This window comes from Castor canadensis, chromosome 1, assembly GCF_047511655.1.
Source record: "Castor canadensis chromosome 1, mCasCan1.hap1v2, whole genome shotgun sequence".
Classification (NCBI taxonomy): domain Eukaryota; kingdom Metazoa; phylum Chordata; class Mammalia; order Rodentia; family Castoridae; genus Castor; species Castor canadensis.
Window position 1 is genome coordinate 16,129,467 of NC_133386.1, and position 19,719 is coordinate 16,149,185.

Consider the following 19,719-nt stretch of genomic DNA (forward strand, 5'->3'; position numbering starts at 1 on the left):
CTCCAGGGATAGTGAGTAACCCAGTCTGGATTTGGTCAGCCCTGTGGATTGACTGCAGCTGCACAGGAGAGTCAGCCAGCTACTAGAATCATGCCGAGTGTCTCCGTGGCTGGGCATGCACCAAGACACAGGAAGCCCAGCACTGGGGACGCTCACAGCTCACTGGTGTAAGATTGAGGGTCCAAGGAGGCTCACCTGGACAGGCACTGAATCAGGTGCTGATTCTGGGAGGAAAGTGCTCTTGGGATGAAGACACAGCCAGCCTTGTCATCTGTGCAGGAATTAGTAGCCTGGGGCCTGTCAGGGAGGAAGAGCCTACATAGACATGAGCAGGTGGCTGACACCTTACCAGCCAGTGGTTTGCCCTGGTTTATTCATGCAGGCCAGCTTTCCAGGCTCTGAAGGCAGACCATCAGTTGTAAATTTCTGACCCTTCTCCAGGATAATAAAATGTATTTGAAGTGACAGAGAACAATGTGAATCACCTACTGAAAAGCCACTTTGGTGTCAGTCTATGTATGTACTTTATATAAGAAATATGAATCAGTATCGTATACTACTTCCTGGAATCACGTACTGGTTACATTGGAAAATATGCTATGATTTAAAGTTAATGAAGTACTGTGTATGAATAGTGAAAAGCAGGTAGGGATAGAGGGGTTTTTCTGTCTCCTCTGTTATATATGCTCGTCTTGCGATTAATGACCCAGCTGTTACAGTAACCAAGAGTGGCACCTACCAGAGTAAACAAACAAGAGGGTACCTCTGACCACATGATAGTAATTGGTTCAATTGTTACTAGATTGACATTTTTAAATACTTTTTTGCATGTTTGGAAAAGAAGGTACTTCCAATATGATCTAGAGTGGGCTCTAGATAAGACCCCCAAGAGATGTTCAAAACATTTTTAGCACAGGAAAGAAGAAAATTTAATCTTCTGAAATTTTTCAGTATGTGTAACAAGGTGTATATTCTATGCATATTACTTACATATAAATTTGAGATGAGTGTTCAATATATCAAAAAGTTTGGAGACCACTAATCCAGATACAGAGAAATTATAAATATGGACCTGTATCTAAAACCATGCAGAAATAAGTATAACCTTGAGCTATGTAGGATTTTCATGTTATGACTTTAAGAAACATGACAAGCAACTAAGTCGCACTTGGTCAGAGTTTCCCTTTGCTTTTTCTTCCAACTCCTCCTGATAGCTGCAGCTGACTCTGGAAGCCCATCTTTCTGTCTTAGCTGTAGACTGCCTGCAGGAGCTTCTGTTATCATTTACTTTCTTTACCTTGTTTTTCTTCCTGAACCAAGATATCTTCAACTTGCCTTGCACTCCTTTTCCAACATCTTAGCTTAACTGCTTTTCAATAAAATATATGTCTAAGATGTCATTTGTACACGTGGAGTGTGCTTGGTCATCGTCATCAGTAGAATATCACATAATTTGCACCCTCCCATGTTCCAGAGAGAATTGTCTAGGAAGTAATTATCATCAAAGGAAATAATTATCAGAGTGATGAGACAGCCTACAAAATGTTAGAAAGTCTTTGCAATTATTCATGTCACAAGGGATTAATAACCAAAATATGTGAGAGCTCAGAAAATTATAAACACCAAAAGAATAAATAATGCAATTAATAAATAGGTATATGACTTAGTTCTCAAAAGACGTACAAATGGCTGATAAACTCATTAAAAAATATTCAACATCCTTAGTCATGAACGGAATGCAACTCAAAACGACATTGAGAGTTCACTGTAGTCAGAATGGCTATCCTCAAGAAAACAAAAAACTGACCAATGCTAACGAGGATCTGAAGGGTAGGGAGAAGTTGTCCTTGTACACTGTTCGTGAGAATGTAAATCAGTGCAGCCACTATGGAAATCAGTATGGAGGTCACTCTAAAAACAAAAATAGAACTAACATAGGATCCTGCTATCCTACTCCAAAGTGGCATAGTCCATCTATTACTGCAAAACTGTGGGACTCCTTCTGACCTAATTCTAGCTGGATATCTTTCATCTGTGTTACCAGTGTCAGGCAGTACCCAGTCCTTGTGTAGCTAAGTCTAGTAAAGGTGCCTTAATCAAGGATGAAGAAAAATGCCTTTCAAAAAAATATTTAACAGGGTATGGTGGTACACACCTATAATTCTAGCACTTGGGAGGTTGGGGCAGGAGGATAGAGATTTTGATACCTGCCTGGGCTATATAGGGAGATGAGAGAGAGAGAAGAAAATAAGATATTTGTTGCTTCTATAAATTGATTGTACTGCAAACTAAAAATTCCTAAGAGCTCCAAAAAGGAAGAAAATGTCATTATTCCATAAAAATAAACTCCTGTCAGCCAATAGCAAAAGACTATGTTGGTAGACAACAAGTGGGATTCAACAGCAGAAAGCTCATCTCAGTGAAGAATTACTTGGATATGCGAATGCAAGAGACAGCATATGGTAACCCCATCTCTATTAAAACATAGTCAGCCAAGTGGTGGCACGGTGTTAGGTGGCCAACTGAGGAGCAGTCAATAACCAGAGGAAGAGAACCCAGTGGGAGTGAAGGAATGAATGCAGGTGAGACACCTGAGGGACACCAGGGGGCATGGAGGGTCCAGAGTCACTGCTCCTCTGTTCCAGCCTCTTAGGCAGCGTAGGCTTGGAGAAAGGCCCTCAGGCAGAGCCCTGGGCACTCCTAGAAGACAGTCATCAGGTCAAGAAAAGGCCCTGCAACCTTTTCAGAACCTGTTGCTCTGACTCTTAGGTTTTCCCCATTGTCCCCATCACTTTACCCAAATGCCTGTTCCCCTTCCCCTAGCGTCTGCTCATCTGGACACAGTGGGTCTTAACTTTTCCTGCACTCCTGTGACTTGAGACTGGTTTACAAACAGGATGTTTGACTGTTTGCTCACGCTACCACTTCTTCTGTGACGATGGCTGCTGCGTTGACATCACCCTGGCTTGTGATGGAGTACCACAGTGTCCTGATGGGTCTGACGAAGCCTTCTGTCAAAACTGTGAGTTGACGCGTGGCCTTGTCACTAAAAAAGGTTGGAGAGGAACCCAGTGTTCATCCTCTGCCTAGTGTTAGGTCTAACTTTATTTGAAAAAGCTATGCCTTGAGTGGGAATTCACTAAGTTTCAGGTCTGAGTTGCATATGTCAAAATTTTGATTCTATATGTTTTTTTTTTTTTCCAAATATTTTCCCATCCTGAAAATACTGAATTACATATCCTTTTTAAAAAATTGAAATGAATTAATATTTTGTTTTGATAACTTTTTTTGAGCCTCAAGGCTAGCCTGAAACTCAGCATACTCCTACCTCAAACTCCTGAGTACTAGGATTACAGGTATATGCCACAATGCCTGGCATTGTTTTGATAATTTTTAAAGAACATTTATGACACACTAGGGTCAGACTAAGCTAAGTTAGAGCTTCAATGTCACATACATAAAAGTGCACTGCGAGAAAGAAAAGCTGCAGTGGACTCAGGAACTCACTCCTATAATCCCAGCGACAGATAGGAGGATCACTGTTTGAGGCTCACCCTAGGCAAAACTCAAGACCTTAATCTTAAAAGTAAACTAAAACAAGAAGCGCTGAGGACAAGGCTCAACTGGTAGAGCTCTTGCCTAGAGAGACTGGAAATACAAGGTTTTAGTTTTGTCTCTGTCCATTTCTTTGCATGTAATATTTGGAAAGCTGCTTACTGGGAGGGAAGACTGATTACTCATTTGAAAAGCAGAGAGAGTGGTAACAGTTTTTACAGGGCTCTGACATGTCTTAGCTGGGTGGGTCATTAGTCTCAAATAGCCATGACTTTAAATCAACTACAAATGTAGTGGTTTTCGTTAAACTTCAGAAAAGAAATCCAGCAACTAACTAAGCTCTTCCACACGTCAGTGGGCCTTGGCCGCAAGACGGCAACCCACACAGCAGCCAGTCCTGCCCAGCCGGGAGCTGCAGGGCTGAGTGATGATGCAGAGGGGGACTCCTGGTTGCAAAAGTCTCAGAAGGTCACTGCTCCCAACCAGCCAGCAACTTTATCAGACCCGGAGAAGAAGAATCACTCTGCCTTCGGGGGACTAGAGAGTCAAATTATTCCTGTGATGCCAGGTAAGGACTTGGACAGATTCTCCATGAATAACCTCATTTTCAAGTTTATGTGACCATATACAAACTCATGTATAGAACATGTTTGTAATGGTGGAACTTCTCTATGGAGCTTTGGGTAGGGAGGAAGAGGGAAAGGAAAAGATTGGTAGAGGGTCATCAATATTGAAATACATAACATCTGTGCAGGTGAGGGTATAACAATATGTATTGAAAGCTGTTGATAATGGGAGATGAGAGGGAAGGGGTTGGAAAGTAAAGTATACTCACAGTGGGGATACTTAGAGAAACCCCTTTTAACATTGACTTAGGAATTAGTAATGAGAGGCACAGTGTAGAGGGGTGCTTATGAGAAGGATGGCAGGTGTATGGAAGAGATGAAGGTGAGAGAATAATGGTTGATGGACTTCACATACCTCTTGCAATTGCTTTAAGTGGGAAGGGAAGGAGTTGGGGGTAGGGGAGATGGTGAGGGTGATCCAACCAATGTACTATGTAAGGCTATTTGGAATTGTCACAATGAATTCCCCTGTACACTGAATATATCCTAATAAAAATGAGAAAAAATATGAAGAGTTTGGTAAAAAGAAAAAAACCTGACATTTTCACTGATTAATTCATAGTAAGGAGCATCTACTACGTACACTCATCCCTTGGTGTCCCTTGGGAGTGGTTTGAGGATACTAAAGTCCACAGATGCTCGGGTCCCTTCTAAAAAGCGTCATGTTATTTGCATGTCACCTGCACATATCCTCCTGTGTACTTTAAATCACCTCTAGATTCCTTAGAACACCTGGCACACTGTAAGTGCTGTGTGAACTGTTGTTATACTGTATCATTTGGGAACTAATGGCCAGAAAAGCTGGCTACATGTTCAGTACACACCCAGTGTTTTGTATTGTGCTGAGGATTGAACCCATGTCCTTGTGTGTGCTAAGCACTGACTTTACACTGAGCTACACCCCAGCCCAAAACACATTTTTTTTTTTATCTAAACAACTTCAACAAGAGGTTAGTTGAATCCATGGAAATGGAACCCCTGGATATGGGGGGATGACTGTACATTCATATATATATACATACACCAAATGTACCAATACATTTATTTGTAAATAAATTAGCTTACAGAAACTAATGCCCTAAGTGTGAAACTTCAGGTTATGCTGAGATGAAGCAGCATAGCACGAAGAGAAGGGTCACCTTGACACAATCATCTGGGGTACTAATTCAGTTATATGTCCAATTTCACTTAACCAATCAGGGTTTTTTTGTTTTTTTAAATAAGGCTAATAAGATTTTAAAACACATTCATACTACTAAAGTATTATAAAACTCCTTCATTTTAAATTTCTTTTTGTATACCTTTATATTTGCATTATTACGGAACAGAAATCCAGATTGTCAGATTTCAGTTTTGTGACTGTCTTTGCAGTATTCAAACTCTGCATGTTTTACTGAAATAATCTCAGTACTTTAATAACTTTTATTAATAAATTTTTGTTTATTTTACAAAACATGGAAGATGCAAAGTAATAACACAAAAATTACTTAAAATACCAGTCTTTATTGAAAATTACTTTTAATATTTTGGTACATTTCTTTCCAAAGTTTTTTTTGAATATTTTGTACATTTTAAGTGCCTCTATACAAACATGTCTGCAAAATGCTGAATTCTTTAAGGAGTTTTCTTTTTTTTTTGGCAGTAGTAGGATTTGAACTCAGGGCCTTGTGCTTACTAGGCAGGCACCCTACCACTTGAGGCACACCCCCAGCCCCTTTTACTTTTGTTATTTTTAAGATCAGTTCTCTGTGTCTAAGCCAACCTGGACCAGGATCCTCCTGTTCATACTTCCTGCATAGCTGGGATGACAGGTGCATGCCACCATGTCCAGTTTATTAATTGAAATGGGATCTCACTAACTTTTTGTCCAGGCTGGCTGTGAACCACAAAGCTCCCCATCTCAGCCTCTCAAGTAGCTAGAATTATGTGTGTGAGCCACTGAGCTCAGCTTTGTGGGGTTTTTTGAGTCAGTGTCTTTCTAATCCAGGCTGCCCTTGAACTCACACTTCTCTGGCCTCCGCCTCCTCAGTCCCGGGGCCATGCCCGGTGTACCTCATGGCAAACTATGAGGGCTTTCCTTGTGACCTTTCAGTTAGGCACACTTCACATGCCAGTTCTTGGTTCATGACTTATCGGTACTGCCACCTTCTGGACAGATCAATCACTACGTATAAGCCACCACCTAAAGAACAGGTAAGTGGAGACCAGGTGGCCCTGGCAGAAGTGCTGCAGGGAAGGGAAGCTCACAGAGAACTGGGTTCTCAGAGGCCAGGGTAGATGAATTCCTGCTAAGGCCCTGGTAGAAGGGCCCACAGGAGCACAATCACAGTGGCTGAGGATAGAGTGGAAACAAAACTGGAATAGCCTGGCGCTTATACTTTGCTCCTTAGCCTTCCCCACGCTAGGTACTGCCTATCCGTTACCACACGATGCCCAGGGTTTTGAACTCAGCTTAAAACCTCTGAAAATCGTGCTCCAGGAGGCTGCCACCAGCAGTTGATAGAAGTCAGCACCCAATGTCAGATGTATTTGCAATCTGTTTTTGTCCTTTTTTATAATCAATAAACCTTTAGTTTTAGCTATGAAGATGTAGAGTGATGTTTCAACAGAGGCAAAAAGATTAGATGTCCAGTTATTCTTTATGACATATTTGCACATTTTTCAAATTATTAAAGCAATTCACATTTATTGTAGAAAATTTGGAAAATATAGAAAATGTAAAGAAGAAAATTAAAATCACCTAGCTGGGCACTGGTGGCTCATGGCTGTAATCCTAGCTACTCAGGAGGCAGCGATCAGGAGGATCACAGTTTGAAGCCAGCCCAGGCAAATAGTTCAGGAGACCCTATCTTGAAAATGCCCAACACAAAAAGAGATTGGCAGAGTGGCTCAAGTGGTAACAGCTCCTGCCTAGCAAGTATGAGGCCCTGGGTTCAAACCCTAATGCTGCCAAAAAAAAAAAATTTAAATCATCTAGCAAAACTCACAATAAACACTTGGTTGCATTTATTTCTGGTTACTTTTTTTTACACACACATTTATTCATTTTTAATGAAACCAGGATGATAATGTTTTATAAAATTTTATTCTCATTTGTGAGCAGTCATGTGTTATAAAATATTCATCAAAAACACAATTTTTGAAAGTCTAGGGATGAAGATAGAACTTTGAAAATGTTAGAAAGAGCCCTCTGCCAGGCCCTGGTTGTTCACATCTGTTATCCTACCTACTCAGGGGAGGCTGAGATCAGGGGGATAGTGGTTCAAGGCCAGCCCAGGCAAATAGTTGAAGAAACCCATCTCCAAAATAATCAAAGCAAAATGGACTGGAGGCATGTGTCAAGTGGTAGAGCACCTGCTTTGCAAAGCCCTGAGCTCAAACCCAGCCCCACCAAAAAAAAAGAGCCCTCTGTTTCTGTTTAGACAGCAGCTGTCTCTATCCTCCCCCTCTGCTGTCCCTAAACCCACCAGATACTGTCCCTGAATGGCAAAACAGAAATTGATTTCACTGTGCATTATTGTTTGTGACATATGTTTGCATTTTAAAAGGATCATCAGATGTACAATAAATATGATTTCTTCCACTGCCTCCTTCACCCACAGGCACATGGTAAGGAGAAATAGGACTTGGCTCATTAAGACATGTCAACAAACTAGGCCCCAGTGGCTCACGCCTATAGTCCTAGCTACTCAGGAGGCAGAGATCAGGAGGATCGCCATTCAAAATCAGCCTGGGCCTAATAGTACCCTTCACAAAAAAGGGCTGGAGGAGGAGCTCAAGGTGAAGGCCCTGGGTTCAAACCCCAGTCCATTAAATAAAAAAGAAAAAAGACATGTTTACAAGGCACTTAGACAAATACTAATGTTGTAGCATAGAAAGTAAGGAGATGCAACCTTTCATCTGTCAATGACATTGTAAAAGGTAAAAAAATCATAATAACTAATGCCTGTAAGGGTGGAGAGAAACAAGTCTCATGCACTTCTGATGGGAATAAAATCAGTACAGTCTGCTAAGAGATGTTTCTGAAGCCTGAAGTCTGGGGATGCCTACACCAAGTTACCCCACCCTTGGTGGCTCATTCCAGGGATATCACTGGGGATCAGATGAAGGGCTTGTACAAATGTTTGGTTATACAAGTGAATGCACACTCAGGACATTCCAAGCCTCTGGCTAGGGGAACACAGACTCTAGTGTGGCCTGTGTTTGCTCAGCACCTAATGACATAGTGGCTGGATTGTTGTTGGATATGTTTGCAGCTGGGAGCCTGTTCTCTGTGTAGTCCAAGTCATTCATTAACAAGGCAGTTCTCTTTCATCCAATGGAGCAAGAGGAAACAAATCTGATTTCAAGCCCTGCAGAGTGCTGTAAAAATAGTGTTGTATCTGCCTTCACATGAGCTCTGGTTTGGGTTTTTGTTTTTTTTTTTTTTTTTTGACAATTTGAGAATTCATGTCTAGCACAGCACTTCAGTCAGATTCTGTAAAAAACTGAACTGAGACATGGATCCAAGAGAAGGTATGCTTTGTGTGCAAGTGTGAAGTTCTTTTTGCATTTTCCTGGTTTCTCTGCTAACTAGGCCAAAGCTCATTGGTAGTTTCTTCTGGAAGTACTAGAGTAAGCAACTTTGACCTTTGTGTTATGATAGAAGGTATTTTATTTAAGGATTTTTTTTCCCTTTTTTTTTGGCTGGGGGTTCAAACCCAATGCCTCATGTATGCCACTCCACCACCCCTAAGGACCTTTTTAAAGGTTTTATTCATATGCCCTAAATTTTTCATATTTCACCTTCTCATTGTGGTAGACTATCTCTTTTCTTATGGGGAAATCATTTGGAAACTGTCAGGTCACAGTTCCAAGAAGGTAGTTTGGATTTGTCAAAGTATGATAGACAGCACAGCTGCGAAGCCTATCTTTCTCCACCATAGTGCCAGGAATCTGTCAGATTCTGAACCAGATGGAAAATTCAGTGAAAGGAAATTCTCTCATTACAAATGAGGACATCTTGTGGTTATTTCCATGAGATTATTTTGAGGGGACTAGGTCCTCTTTCATTGATGTACTTCTTTCTTTGGAAAATGACTTTTAATCGTCTGTAATCAGCAGATGCCTGACAGCAAAGTCCATTATCCTGAGGCACTTGGATAGGTGGCTATCTTGGAAGAGGCACGTGGATCTTCTACACGGCTTATCTGTCACATAATTTTTATTTTTGAAATCTATAGATGTTTAGTAAATTCTATTTGTAACCCCTAACTCACATGTGGGTAAGTTCCAAGGAACCACTTGATTTTAAATATAATTGTACCTAGAAATCAGTTTAATATCCCCAGCATTCTGATAGAATTAAAACACTACCCTACAGGCGAATGCAAATATGTTCACAAACAGTGATTTTGTATGTGTGTGGTGCTGGGGACTGAGCCAGGGTCTTGTGTGTGCTAAGCACCGCTCTATCACTGAGGTGCACCCCCCATCCCCAACAGTGCCAGGTATACCTGGTTAACAGCTATCCTTTCCTAGCAAAATACTAAACGTTTCCTGAAGAGAGGCCCCTCTTACCTGCTTTGCAGACATTCAGAGTCCTTCACAATGACCAGCAAGAAAGGTCAATGCTGGTTACTGTGTTGGTTGGGCTGGTGTCATGGGTAACCACAGAAAGCAGCATGGCAGTCTAGAAGGCAGGCCCATATGTTAGCCAGTTTCTCAACTGTACTTCCAACTTAATCCAGAATGTGAAAATGTTCTGGGGATTGAAAATGAAATTAAAGCAATTTCCAATCAGCTGCCACCTCCCTCAGTGAATGGTAGGCATGCATGATAGACATAATGCAATAGGTCATCTAGAAGAGGGGGAAAAATGTCTTCCCAAGACATGAACTCTTCTAGAAGGATCAATACAAAAAGAAACATTTTCGATGCAAGTGCTGTAATTGTTTCTTGTTTGTTTGTTTTGGCAGTACCAGGGTTTGAGCTCAGGGTCTTGGCACTCTACCACTTGAGCCACGTGCACTGTAATTGTTCTGTTTAGTGCTGATCTGCCACACTGGATGAAGCCCGTGACTAGATGTGTGGGAGTGAAACCTCCTCTATGGCATTCCATGTGCTGAAGTCTAGGAAAAGGGAATCAGGCAGTCTGGGAAATTACAGTGCATTTTTCCATGAAAGGTAGAAAACCAAAATTCACATTTTGAATACCAGGAAGGCACGGTAATACCCTGGAAAGTTCTAGAATCCATGGCAGTCATGCCTCCTGGTGTCTTCTGAGCACATATGTTCTCTCCCCCAGTATCTGATTCCTCCCAACTCTGCATCCCTGTCTCCTCCTCCCCAGGGATAGGGACACTGAAGAAAATACTCTTTAATTTTGAAAGCTGAAGATTCAGAATGAACTTGACCCCTAAGTTCAGACCCCCTTTCCAGTTAACAGTCCATTTCTCTTCTGCAGCCTTCACAGAGCTTTGTCCTAGGCTTTTACATTGAAATTTGTAATAATGCCAGGATATGAGTTAATAAATATGATATCATCTGTAAGTTCTTGGAGTAGGAAGCTTGTGCTTGCTAGCTATGACTTTGAAAGCAGTGTTGGTCACTGGAAAGGCTGCTTTGGGTCAGTTCTGGGTTCTAATTCCAGCCCCACTAGCTCCTGGCTACTACTAATTAACTTCTCTGAACTGCATCTCCTCATCTGTAGGAGGATAATATTATCTGTGGCTACAAAGGTTGCATGAGATATTATATGTAAATAATTTTTTCAGTAAATGTTTGCACCCTATGAAGTTTTGCTGGAACACTCACGTTCAGTGGTAAGGCAAAAGAGCTGAAAGTCCATAGACAGTTCACTCAGATAACCAATAGACAGTGCGATGCTGGCCCTGGCACTGAGTTTCTCTTCAGAGTTAAGATGAACAAGCTCCTTAGAAAGAAACATGGTGAACACAATTTTTTGTTTTCCTTTTGGGTAAAAGACAAGCCAGTTAATCCTCTAAAAAAAGGACAGGGGCTTGGTAAATTTTGTCATTTTTTGTGTAGTTCTAGGTCCTTATTTTTCAAAAGGTTAGGACTTCCTAACCATGTGATCTTCCCACTTCCAAATTTATTACTGGAGAGAGCAGTGATGGAGAACGCACAGAGGTCTCTTTGCAGCTACCTGGGGGGAAGAGGAAAGGAATGCAGAAGTGGTGCATCCAGTAGCTTGAATTCCAAGGGCTGCTAAATTTTGAGTGCACAGCTGCTGGGCAGACCAAGAGATAGGCATATCAGTAATTTTTATCTCCACATCATAAACTGTGTTCTTTTTGAGATCCATAAGCAAATAGCATTTGGAAATTTCAGGTGATTAACTCTGAAACACAGCAGTATTTCCTGTATCTTTGACAATCGAAAGCTCAAGAACACTCACCAAGGCTGAGAGTGTATAAGCAAATGACAAGGCTTGCATTGAGCCTTCAAACTGGTACTGACGTACTCGGGTTTCAGTATGAACACCAGCTCCATGACATTCACAGCTGTACTCCTTACCACATTCCTGAAGAAGGATTCCAAATATTTCCTGCCAAAAAATTCCACTCTAGTGTGTCTACAACAGTGAAAAAGTAGTAAAATATAGGCTCTGTGGTCATTGTTGTTTCTCCAAATTGAGTAGTGCTTCCTGTTCCACAGCTGCTCATACCCGCAGAGTAGCTACCTAGGCTACTAGAAGCGTAGTAAAATCTCACAGAACTACCTTGCTCCAGGATCAAGCAGAATATAAGAAAATCCTTATATCTGGAGGAATCCTTGGTGACCTGTCCTGGCTATATTCTGCAAATCTGGAAGTTTGGTTGAAATATATTCTGATTAAAAATAGTAATGATTTTCATGCATGAAATGCCTGTTACTCTGAGCTCCTTAGGTCTTTATAATAGCCCAATGACAGGCTGGGCACAGTGGCTCATGTCTGTTACCCTAGCTACTTGGGAGGTGTAGATCAGGAGGAACACCATTCAAGGCCAGCCCAGGCAAAAAAGTTAGTGAGACTCTCCCCATCTCAACAAATAAACTGGGCATGGTGGTTCACTTCTGTAATTCCAGATACACGGAAGGTATAGGTTGAATGATTTCAGTCCAAGGCCAGCCCCAGGCAAAAACATGAGAAAGCCCTATGTGAAAAATAATTACAGCAGAAAGGGCTAGGGTGGGGTGAGGTGGGGGGATGGTTGCCTAGCAATCAGAAGACTGAGTTCACATCCCAGTACTGCCAAAATAATAATAGTAATAATAACCCTATGACATTAGAAATCATTGCCCCCATTTCATAGATGGAGATACTGAGGCACAGAGAAGCCAAGGACTTAGACGAGGCCACACAGCTAGTAAATGACGAGGCCAGGATGTAACTGAGCAATCTAACGCAGTCTAAAGGGTGACGGTGGCTGGGCAGCCAGCCTCGTGTGCTCAAGGGCCTTCTTGTAGCTACAAACACAAGAAGCAGTCACAGCTCCCTAGATCCCTGCCTGTGAGGCCGGTAGAAGCTCAGGAGGAAGAGGCCGCAGCACCTGGCACGTGGGGCTCACTGTAGGTGGGGCTGCATGAGGCCTCACAGGCCATCCATGCTTTTGCCCTCAAGCACTTCTGCACTTTCCTCCTTAAAAACAAACTTAAAGAAATACGTGTTATGACTGTATTGGAATAAAGTATAACCCAGGTTGAACTCATATTTATTCACCATTACCATTACAGGTTGTTGTCTTGTGATTTTAGAAGAAATTGAATACATATTTTTGTGAGGCCCCAGGCTCCAGGCCTACTGTGCCTAAGTCAGCCCTGGCTACAGGATGGGCTCAGAGATTCAGCTGTACTCTGGAGAATGGGGAGAAAGAATTGAGTAAGAGGGAAAAATATTTTAATTAATTTCATAGGAAAATGGAGTTGGGAATGAAATTACCTAGCCAGGATACCCTAGCTGTCCAAAGTGAAGGGTACTTATTGGGACTAAAGGATGATAAGAGAACTTGAAAACCATAGACAGAGCTGATCAGAAAGGAGAATGAGGGCTGGCAGCCTGGCTCAAGTGATAGAGCACCTGCCTTGCAAGCCTGAGGCCCTGAGTTCAACTCCCAGTACCACCAAAAAAAAAAAAAAAAAAAAAAGACAGAATTTGGAGCACTGGGGACCCAAAGCCAGTGCTCACCCATGAAAAAGCTTTCTTTTACCCATGACTAAATGAAAAAACTGAGGGCTGAAGATCCGGCATTGAGGACTGAGGGGCCACCATCAGGGATATTTCAGAGATGAAAAAGGAAATGGTCTGCATGGTGTGACTGACAGGATGGACAGCTATGTGGAAGGAGTGTTCAGAAAGCCATAGGGAAGGAATTGTTCTTGTAGACCTTTCTGTTTAACAGTGATAACATGCAATAACCATTTTACTCATTCCTTTCTGCCTCTAGGGACCTGACTGACTACAGTTGCTCACTGTCTAATTGACTTTGTGATACTTAGTAAATTCACAAAGATTGAGTAGTATGTTACCAAAGAATTTTATATACTACCTTGATACTGTCTTACTTCAATTGCAGGAGTTCTGTTATGAACAGAACATTTCTGTTATGAACAACAGAATATAAGCAAAGAAGCATGTATAAGCAGATAAGCAAAAGGAACTCTAAAATTTTGTTTCTCAATAAAAATGGACCTTCTCAATAAAAAATGACCTTCTCATGTGGAAAGGTCATTTCTAATTTATTACCATTTCTAATTAATTATAGTATTCAAAAACCTCACTTGAAATCACATCACAGCATGAGAGTAACTCCACCACTCAGCAGTACTGCCCCGCCAGTGCAGTCCACACAAAAATTCTGTGCCGTTGCTAAATGGGAAGTAACAGAAAAGCACAGCCAGGGTTCATCAGACCTGGAGGTAAAAATCCTAAGACATGATCTTTCTGGATAGTTTCCCTCCACCTTATATAGCACCTGAATAGAAGAGTTAAACAAATATCTCATCAACAAGCAGCTAGACATCCCTGAGCTTGACCCCAGCCCTGTGACCCACTTACTAGTGGTGTGAACCTGGACAGGAACCTACACCTGAGCTTAACAGAAAAAACATAGCTATTAATACCTGCTAAGGAGGGTTGTGGTGAGAAGTGCCAGAGCATGTTTTATACCTTACCTGTGCTCATTGTTAATTAATAAAAACAAACACACGAAACCCCTTTCTTGCGCAGTTCTGCTTCCCATGCATGGTGTCCACAGGCTGCCCTTGGCTCCCTTCCTCTAGCGGTAGCACAGAGTAGGCACAGAGTGCTGCTCTCCCTTTCTTGGTCGAGGTGGCTTTGTACTAGCCACGTACTCTGCTTTATTACATTGGTTGCATTAGTTAGATCTGGAGTTTTAGTAGCAAATGCAGGGCTATGTTTATTTAAGACATAGAACCTGCAAGTACTTTCTCTAAGCCCATCTTTTAAAAAAGCTGCATTTTCCTGAATATTTCTTGAAGTTTCTAATATACTGTCAACATATGTCTATTTATTTTCCACAGACAGTAGTTCCTCAGGGAAGAACAAAAAAGAGGAAAATTATATTTTTGAGACCAAAAGTGATCGAGGAAGAGGGGACCATCCAGCCCCAGAAGCTGGTAAGTGCACAACCTTAGAAACACCTTGCAGAGTAGAGACATCTGCAGACCACTTGTACCCCAGCTGAGGATGTCAACTGGAGCCATTAGAGTTCACAGCCAGAGCAGTGGTCCATGGGCCAGAACTGTCTTCTCTGTCACAATGCATCTTGGTATTCTTGGTAGGAGTACACCATCTTTACTCCTCAGCTCTTTCACACACCCTGCCAGGTGTGATATTCTGTGGAAACAGTCACACTTGTAGCAGAGAGGTTAAGAACATGGGCTCTAGAGTTCAAATCCTGGCTCCACCTCTAAACTCCATGACCTTGGCCAAGTTCATATCTCTCTGGATCCCAGTTGGTGAGATGAAGATAGTAAAAATTTTGTTTTATGGGATTGTTAGGAGAATTAATGGGATGCTTACACCAGGGCATTCAGTGCACTGCTTGGTTCATGTAGTGAGCCAAGTATATAATGAGGGCTCTTACTGTTATTTATGATGCAAAAAGAGTGATGAAGAGATCTAGTGCCCTCTCCCAGCATTCCAGGAACAAAGACAGAAGACAGTAGAAAGGGGAAGAGGTACAGGAAGCAGAGGAAAAATTTACTAAGTAGAAGAAGAATACCATAATTCCATACTTTTGGTTGTTTTTAACAAGAAAGAAATCAATGGACATATTCCTGCAGAAAAGCAAGCTGTAGTCCTAATCAGTAGAAAGAGATTTAGGAGAACAAAAAGAATTCTTAAAGTATATATCTAAACACTGAGAAAGCTGTCTTGAGAATCCTTTGTAATATCTGGACAATATAAAGTATAATTATTAAATAATCAAGGTCTGAGGCAATCCAGATGCCAAGCACCTGGGTTCCCTCATTCCAGTCTCTGGTCTGGTGGACATAGCCTGTCTCGCGGTATGTGAATAAATGGTTCTCTGTCCCCTAGCACCATCCAGACAGAATCCAGCCTCCCTCTGTTTTTTTGTTTTACGTTTCCTTTTTAGGTATTCCTTGAAACTGCCAATATTGCAAGTCTTTCATAGAAATATGGAGCTGAGCAGATTCTTTTCATCTACAAAATTATGGCATAAACATGCTGAATTTTCTTTATTATTGCTAATAAACCTTACAGGTACATGTTTGTAAAATAAACTCCTAAGAACTGACTGTAGAGCATGTTGCAAGGTACAAGAAATAAGCTAAAAATGAGTGTGTAAACCTACATCTGCACCAGCACAGTACTGAATGCTGGCAAGCACTTATGATAGCACAGGGAAAAATTAATAATAGGAAAGAGAGTTCAGTCCTGAAACGCTTAAATCTAATACATTATTGTTTCCAACTGTCCATACCAAATTGCAGTGCTTGAAAAAAGCCAAAAGTCTGGCATGGAAAATTACACAGTACTTATAGAAACACAGCTGCTTTTTGAAAACTAGGTAAGTTAACTTGGTTAATAAAAAAAATAGTTTGTCTCAGAAAGGAATTCACCCCATGGATTTTCTGGTTAACATGACACTAGTTAGGTTAGTTCTTAAAAATGGCACTGGAAATTCTCTGTGAGCGCACAGATGGTACCAGTTTCATTAAGAACAAAAGCAGTAGGGAAAATGATGGAGTGGGTGAATCTAATTAAGATACCTGGTAATCACGTTTGTAAATGTCACAATGAATCCCTACTGTACAACTAATCTATGCTAATTTAAAAAAAGCAGCGTTGGGCATAATGGCACAGGCCTGTTAATACCAGCCTCCCTCTTGCCCTCACACCAGATGTATCCAGAGACCCAGTTGTAATTGGCTGGTGTCCATTCTAGTTGTTAGATATTTTGATGTCACCTCCAATCATATGAACAGAATACATAATTCTTCACCTTAGCTTCCTGAGAATTATATCATAATGTTTTTTAGAAGGGGTTAGAAAGTTTTTAATCTCAAATTCTAAACTAAAAGTATTGAAGAAACTATGCCAACTAAGTACTTAAAAGTACCAATAAGTTCTGATGTCTGGTAAATACTGCTTTATGGGAGATTTCATTTTCTTTGTCACAGAGGTGCCAAACAGGGGTCAGGTTTGACAGTTCAGCAACCTCGTATCTGATTTGGCAAATAGAACATTTTCTTTCTTTGTCTGTGTTTTGTTACCATAGCTAAGTCTGAGCCCCTGTGGGGTTTGGATATTTGCCTGCAGCTTGCTTCCCCTTTAGCCCAAACACTGGTCCTCGTCTTTAAGCAAGTCAGACACATTTTGAGGACTGGAATCCTCTTTGTCATTTTCCTTCCCCCACCAGGCATAACTGGAGCTGGGTGTTGTATTCCAGTTTGTAAGAAATGGTTTGGGGATCCTGCGGTTTCTGTGGGAATAGACCAAAGTCTCCTTTTCTGGTCTTGTTCCTTTGTTATACATCCAGCTCATGTAGCCCATTCAGTAAGACAGAGGAAAACTAACACCTTCAAGCCACTCAGCCCTTTCAAAACTTCTTCCATCAGGGTGGCCATGAGGAGGCAGTAGTGGCTATAAAAGCCCCAAACGCTAGGCATGGAAGGGAGGCAATAGTTCTGGACCCTCTTGAGGGCTGAGTATGTGAGACATCTGAAGTCAGATTCCATGCTGGGGGTTTAGCTCAGATTTTTCTTTTGCAATACTCTAGGGGAGCATTGGTCTCACCCCAAAATGTGATACCCTGTAACTAAAGCGACTTTCACATCCCCTGTCCTTGAGAATCTTCAGGTTTACCTGGGTTTCTGAAGCTGCCCCGAGGTTGAAAAGTCCTCAGTGTGAAATCAGTTCCAGATCCTCACGTCAAGAGGCCAGCTCTACCTGGGCTGTTTTAGGCCAGAAAATCAAGGCTGTGTGGAGGGAACTTGTTTGGCTACCCACCAACTATTCTGTTTGCACCACCCTCCCCTTTCCTCCAGCACTGGATAAAGAGGTGTCCCGTCTCTCTAAGGCCGTCACTCCTGGATCTTGATGTGTCCTCTTGTTTCTCAGTTTCCCTATCATCTAATAAGTTTCCAGTGCTTCTCAGTTTCCCCACTGACTCATTCACTCAACAGCTACAAACATATTCAGATCTCTCTCAGTATAAAACTGTGGCCCTCAGTCTTCATTGTCCTAAATCCAGTGGATTCCCTAGGCCTCGTGCCTTCACCTCTCTGTAGCATTTTATTCAACTGAGCCTTTCTTTGTGGACTGTGCTTCCCCTCCACTCCCAAGCCGCACTACTTCTCTAATCTGTCTTCTGCTTCTTTGGGGGCGTCTTCTTTTGTGTGCCCTCAGGATGTTGGCCTTTCCCAAGACCATGCTCCTGGCCCTCCTTTCTTTCTTTGTCTCTGGCAGCTTCACACACTTTCATGGCCACAGCTACCACCTTTATGCTAGAGGCCACCACACAAATTGACCCAGATAATGCAAGATGCTAAGAGAACATTTCACCTGAACTATTTATAAGCATCTTAATCTGAAAATGTAAAAGAGTAAACTGATCCACCCCAAATGAACCCCAACATAACATCGAAATCACTGCAGCGAAAACCCTACTGACCAGACACATGGACCACTCCCTTCACATCTGTACTGCTTGTGCGGTTCTGTCATGGTAACTTTAATCTTCACTGTAGCTTTTCATTTAAATGTCTATTTATCCAGACTTAAAGTCTTTCAGAAATGCCTTTCACTTTTGGAGTAGGTACCATACTGGCTAAAACCACAGGCTCTGGAGCCGTCCTTCTGGTGGTATCCTATCTCTGTAACTTAGAATTCTTGTTGCCTTAGTTCCCTCAGTTTGTCAAATGGGTACAATAATATATATCCACTCCTGTGGTAGTGGTGAGAATTCAATGACGAGTTCTAATACTGGTACTCTTAGCATTAGCTTATCTGTTGGGGGGGTATTTTTATTTCTTTTTTAATTGACAAAAATTGCTTAGTGTCTTTGATTACTAGGATTTAACCTCAGTGTCTGGTACATGGAAAGCTATTAATTAATGCAGAATGAATAAATAAATGAATGAAAGAAAATGTTATACAATCAGCTTACACAATGGAGACATTTGCTCCTCCATTTTCACCAGCTGCAAGTCAGTATAGCTAGAAATAGTTCCAGTATCTCATCCCAAATCTGGTCGACTAAGAGTAGATAGACTAAGAATAGAGCCTGCTGAGCTTGGTTGGAAGACGGATCTGGCATCCATGCCCCCTTCAGACTCTAAAAGTTGCTTCTGGTCTGGTGTCTTGGATCAGCCCCACAGGAAGAACTACCTACCCACGGCCAAAGTCACACCAGCATATTTCTAATTAATTTTTATTAGTATAACTTCATAATAAATTAATTATTCTTGATGGTGCTGGGGTTTGAAACTCAGGGCCTTAAACTTGTTAGGCAGGTATTCTCCCACGTAAGCCAGTGTCCCAGCCCACGCCAGTATATTTTGAGGTTAGTTTCCAAGAAAGTTTCTACTGGCTGGACACCTGGAAGAGTCCTGGAATTAGGAAAGGAACTAAGTATCTTAAGCCTTAACCAGAACCAGAAATCAGGAGTTAGTCCATACTGGAAAACGACCATGTATGAATCCATAAACACAATCTATGACTACAATGAAAAAAATTTCCTGTGGTCCAGTGTTTATTACAGTTGGATGTGAGGGTGATCTTACTGCAATGTTTGTCCCCACTAGCACCATGCACATTTTGTAGGAAGTTGGTACAGATTTGGTTTTCAGGAGATCTGGGTTTGAGACTAAACTTACAGGTATACAGCCAGGCACTCTTAGGCACGTTACTTAATCTCTCTGCACCTTAATCTGTAAAATGATGGTAACCCTGGAACCGATTTGATTAACTAAAATAGTGCATGCAAAGTGCTCATCATGTAGGAAGCAGAGCTGTCATTGCTGCTAGTCACTGACTGACCTACCCTATTTGTTTTGAATGTGTCAC

General features: G+C 41.6%; 1 protein-coding gene across 2 annotated transcripts in view; it reads left to right on the forward strand.

Moving 5' to 3' along the window:
* Lrp11 (LDL receptor related protein 11) overlaps nt 1-19,719 on the forward strand; it is a 38,686-nt gene that overhangs the window by 13,691 nt on the left and 5,276 nt on the right. The window contains exons 4-6 of one of the 2 annotated variants that reach the window (XM_020175999.2): nt 2,897-3,022; nt 3,911-4,123; nt 14,706-14,801. In XM_020175999.2, coding sequence (XP_020031588.1) covers nt 2,897-3,022; nt 3,911-4,123; nt 14,706-14,801 — 435 coding nt within the window. Of the gene's footprint in view, nt 1-2,823; nt 3,023-3,910; nt 4,124-14,705; nt 14,802-19,719 lie in introns of those variants that run through there. The other variant, XM_074072366.1, reaches the window with a different exon arrangement.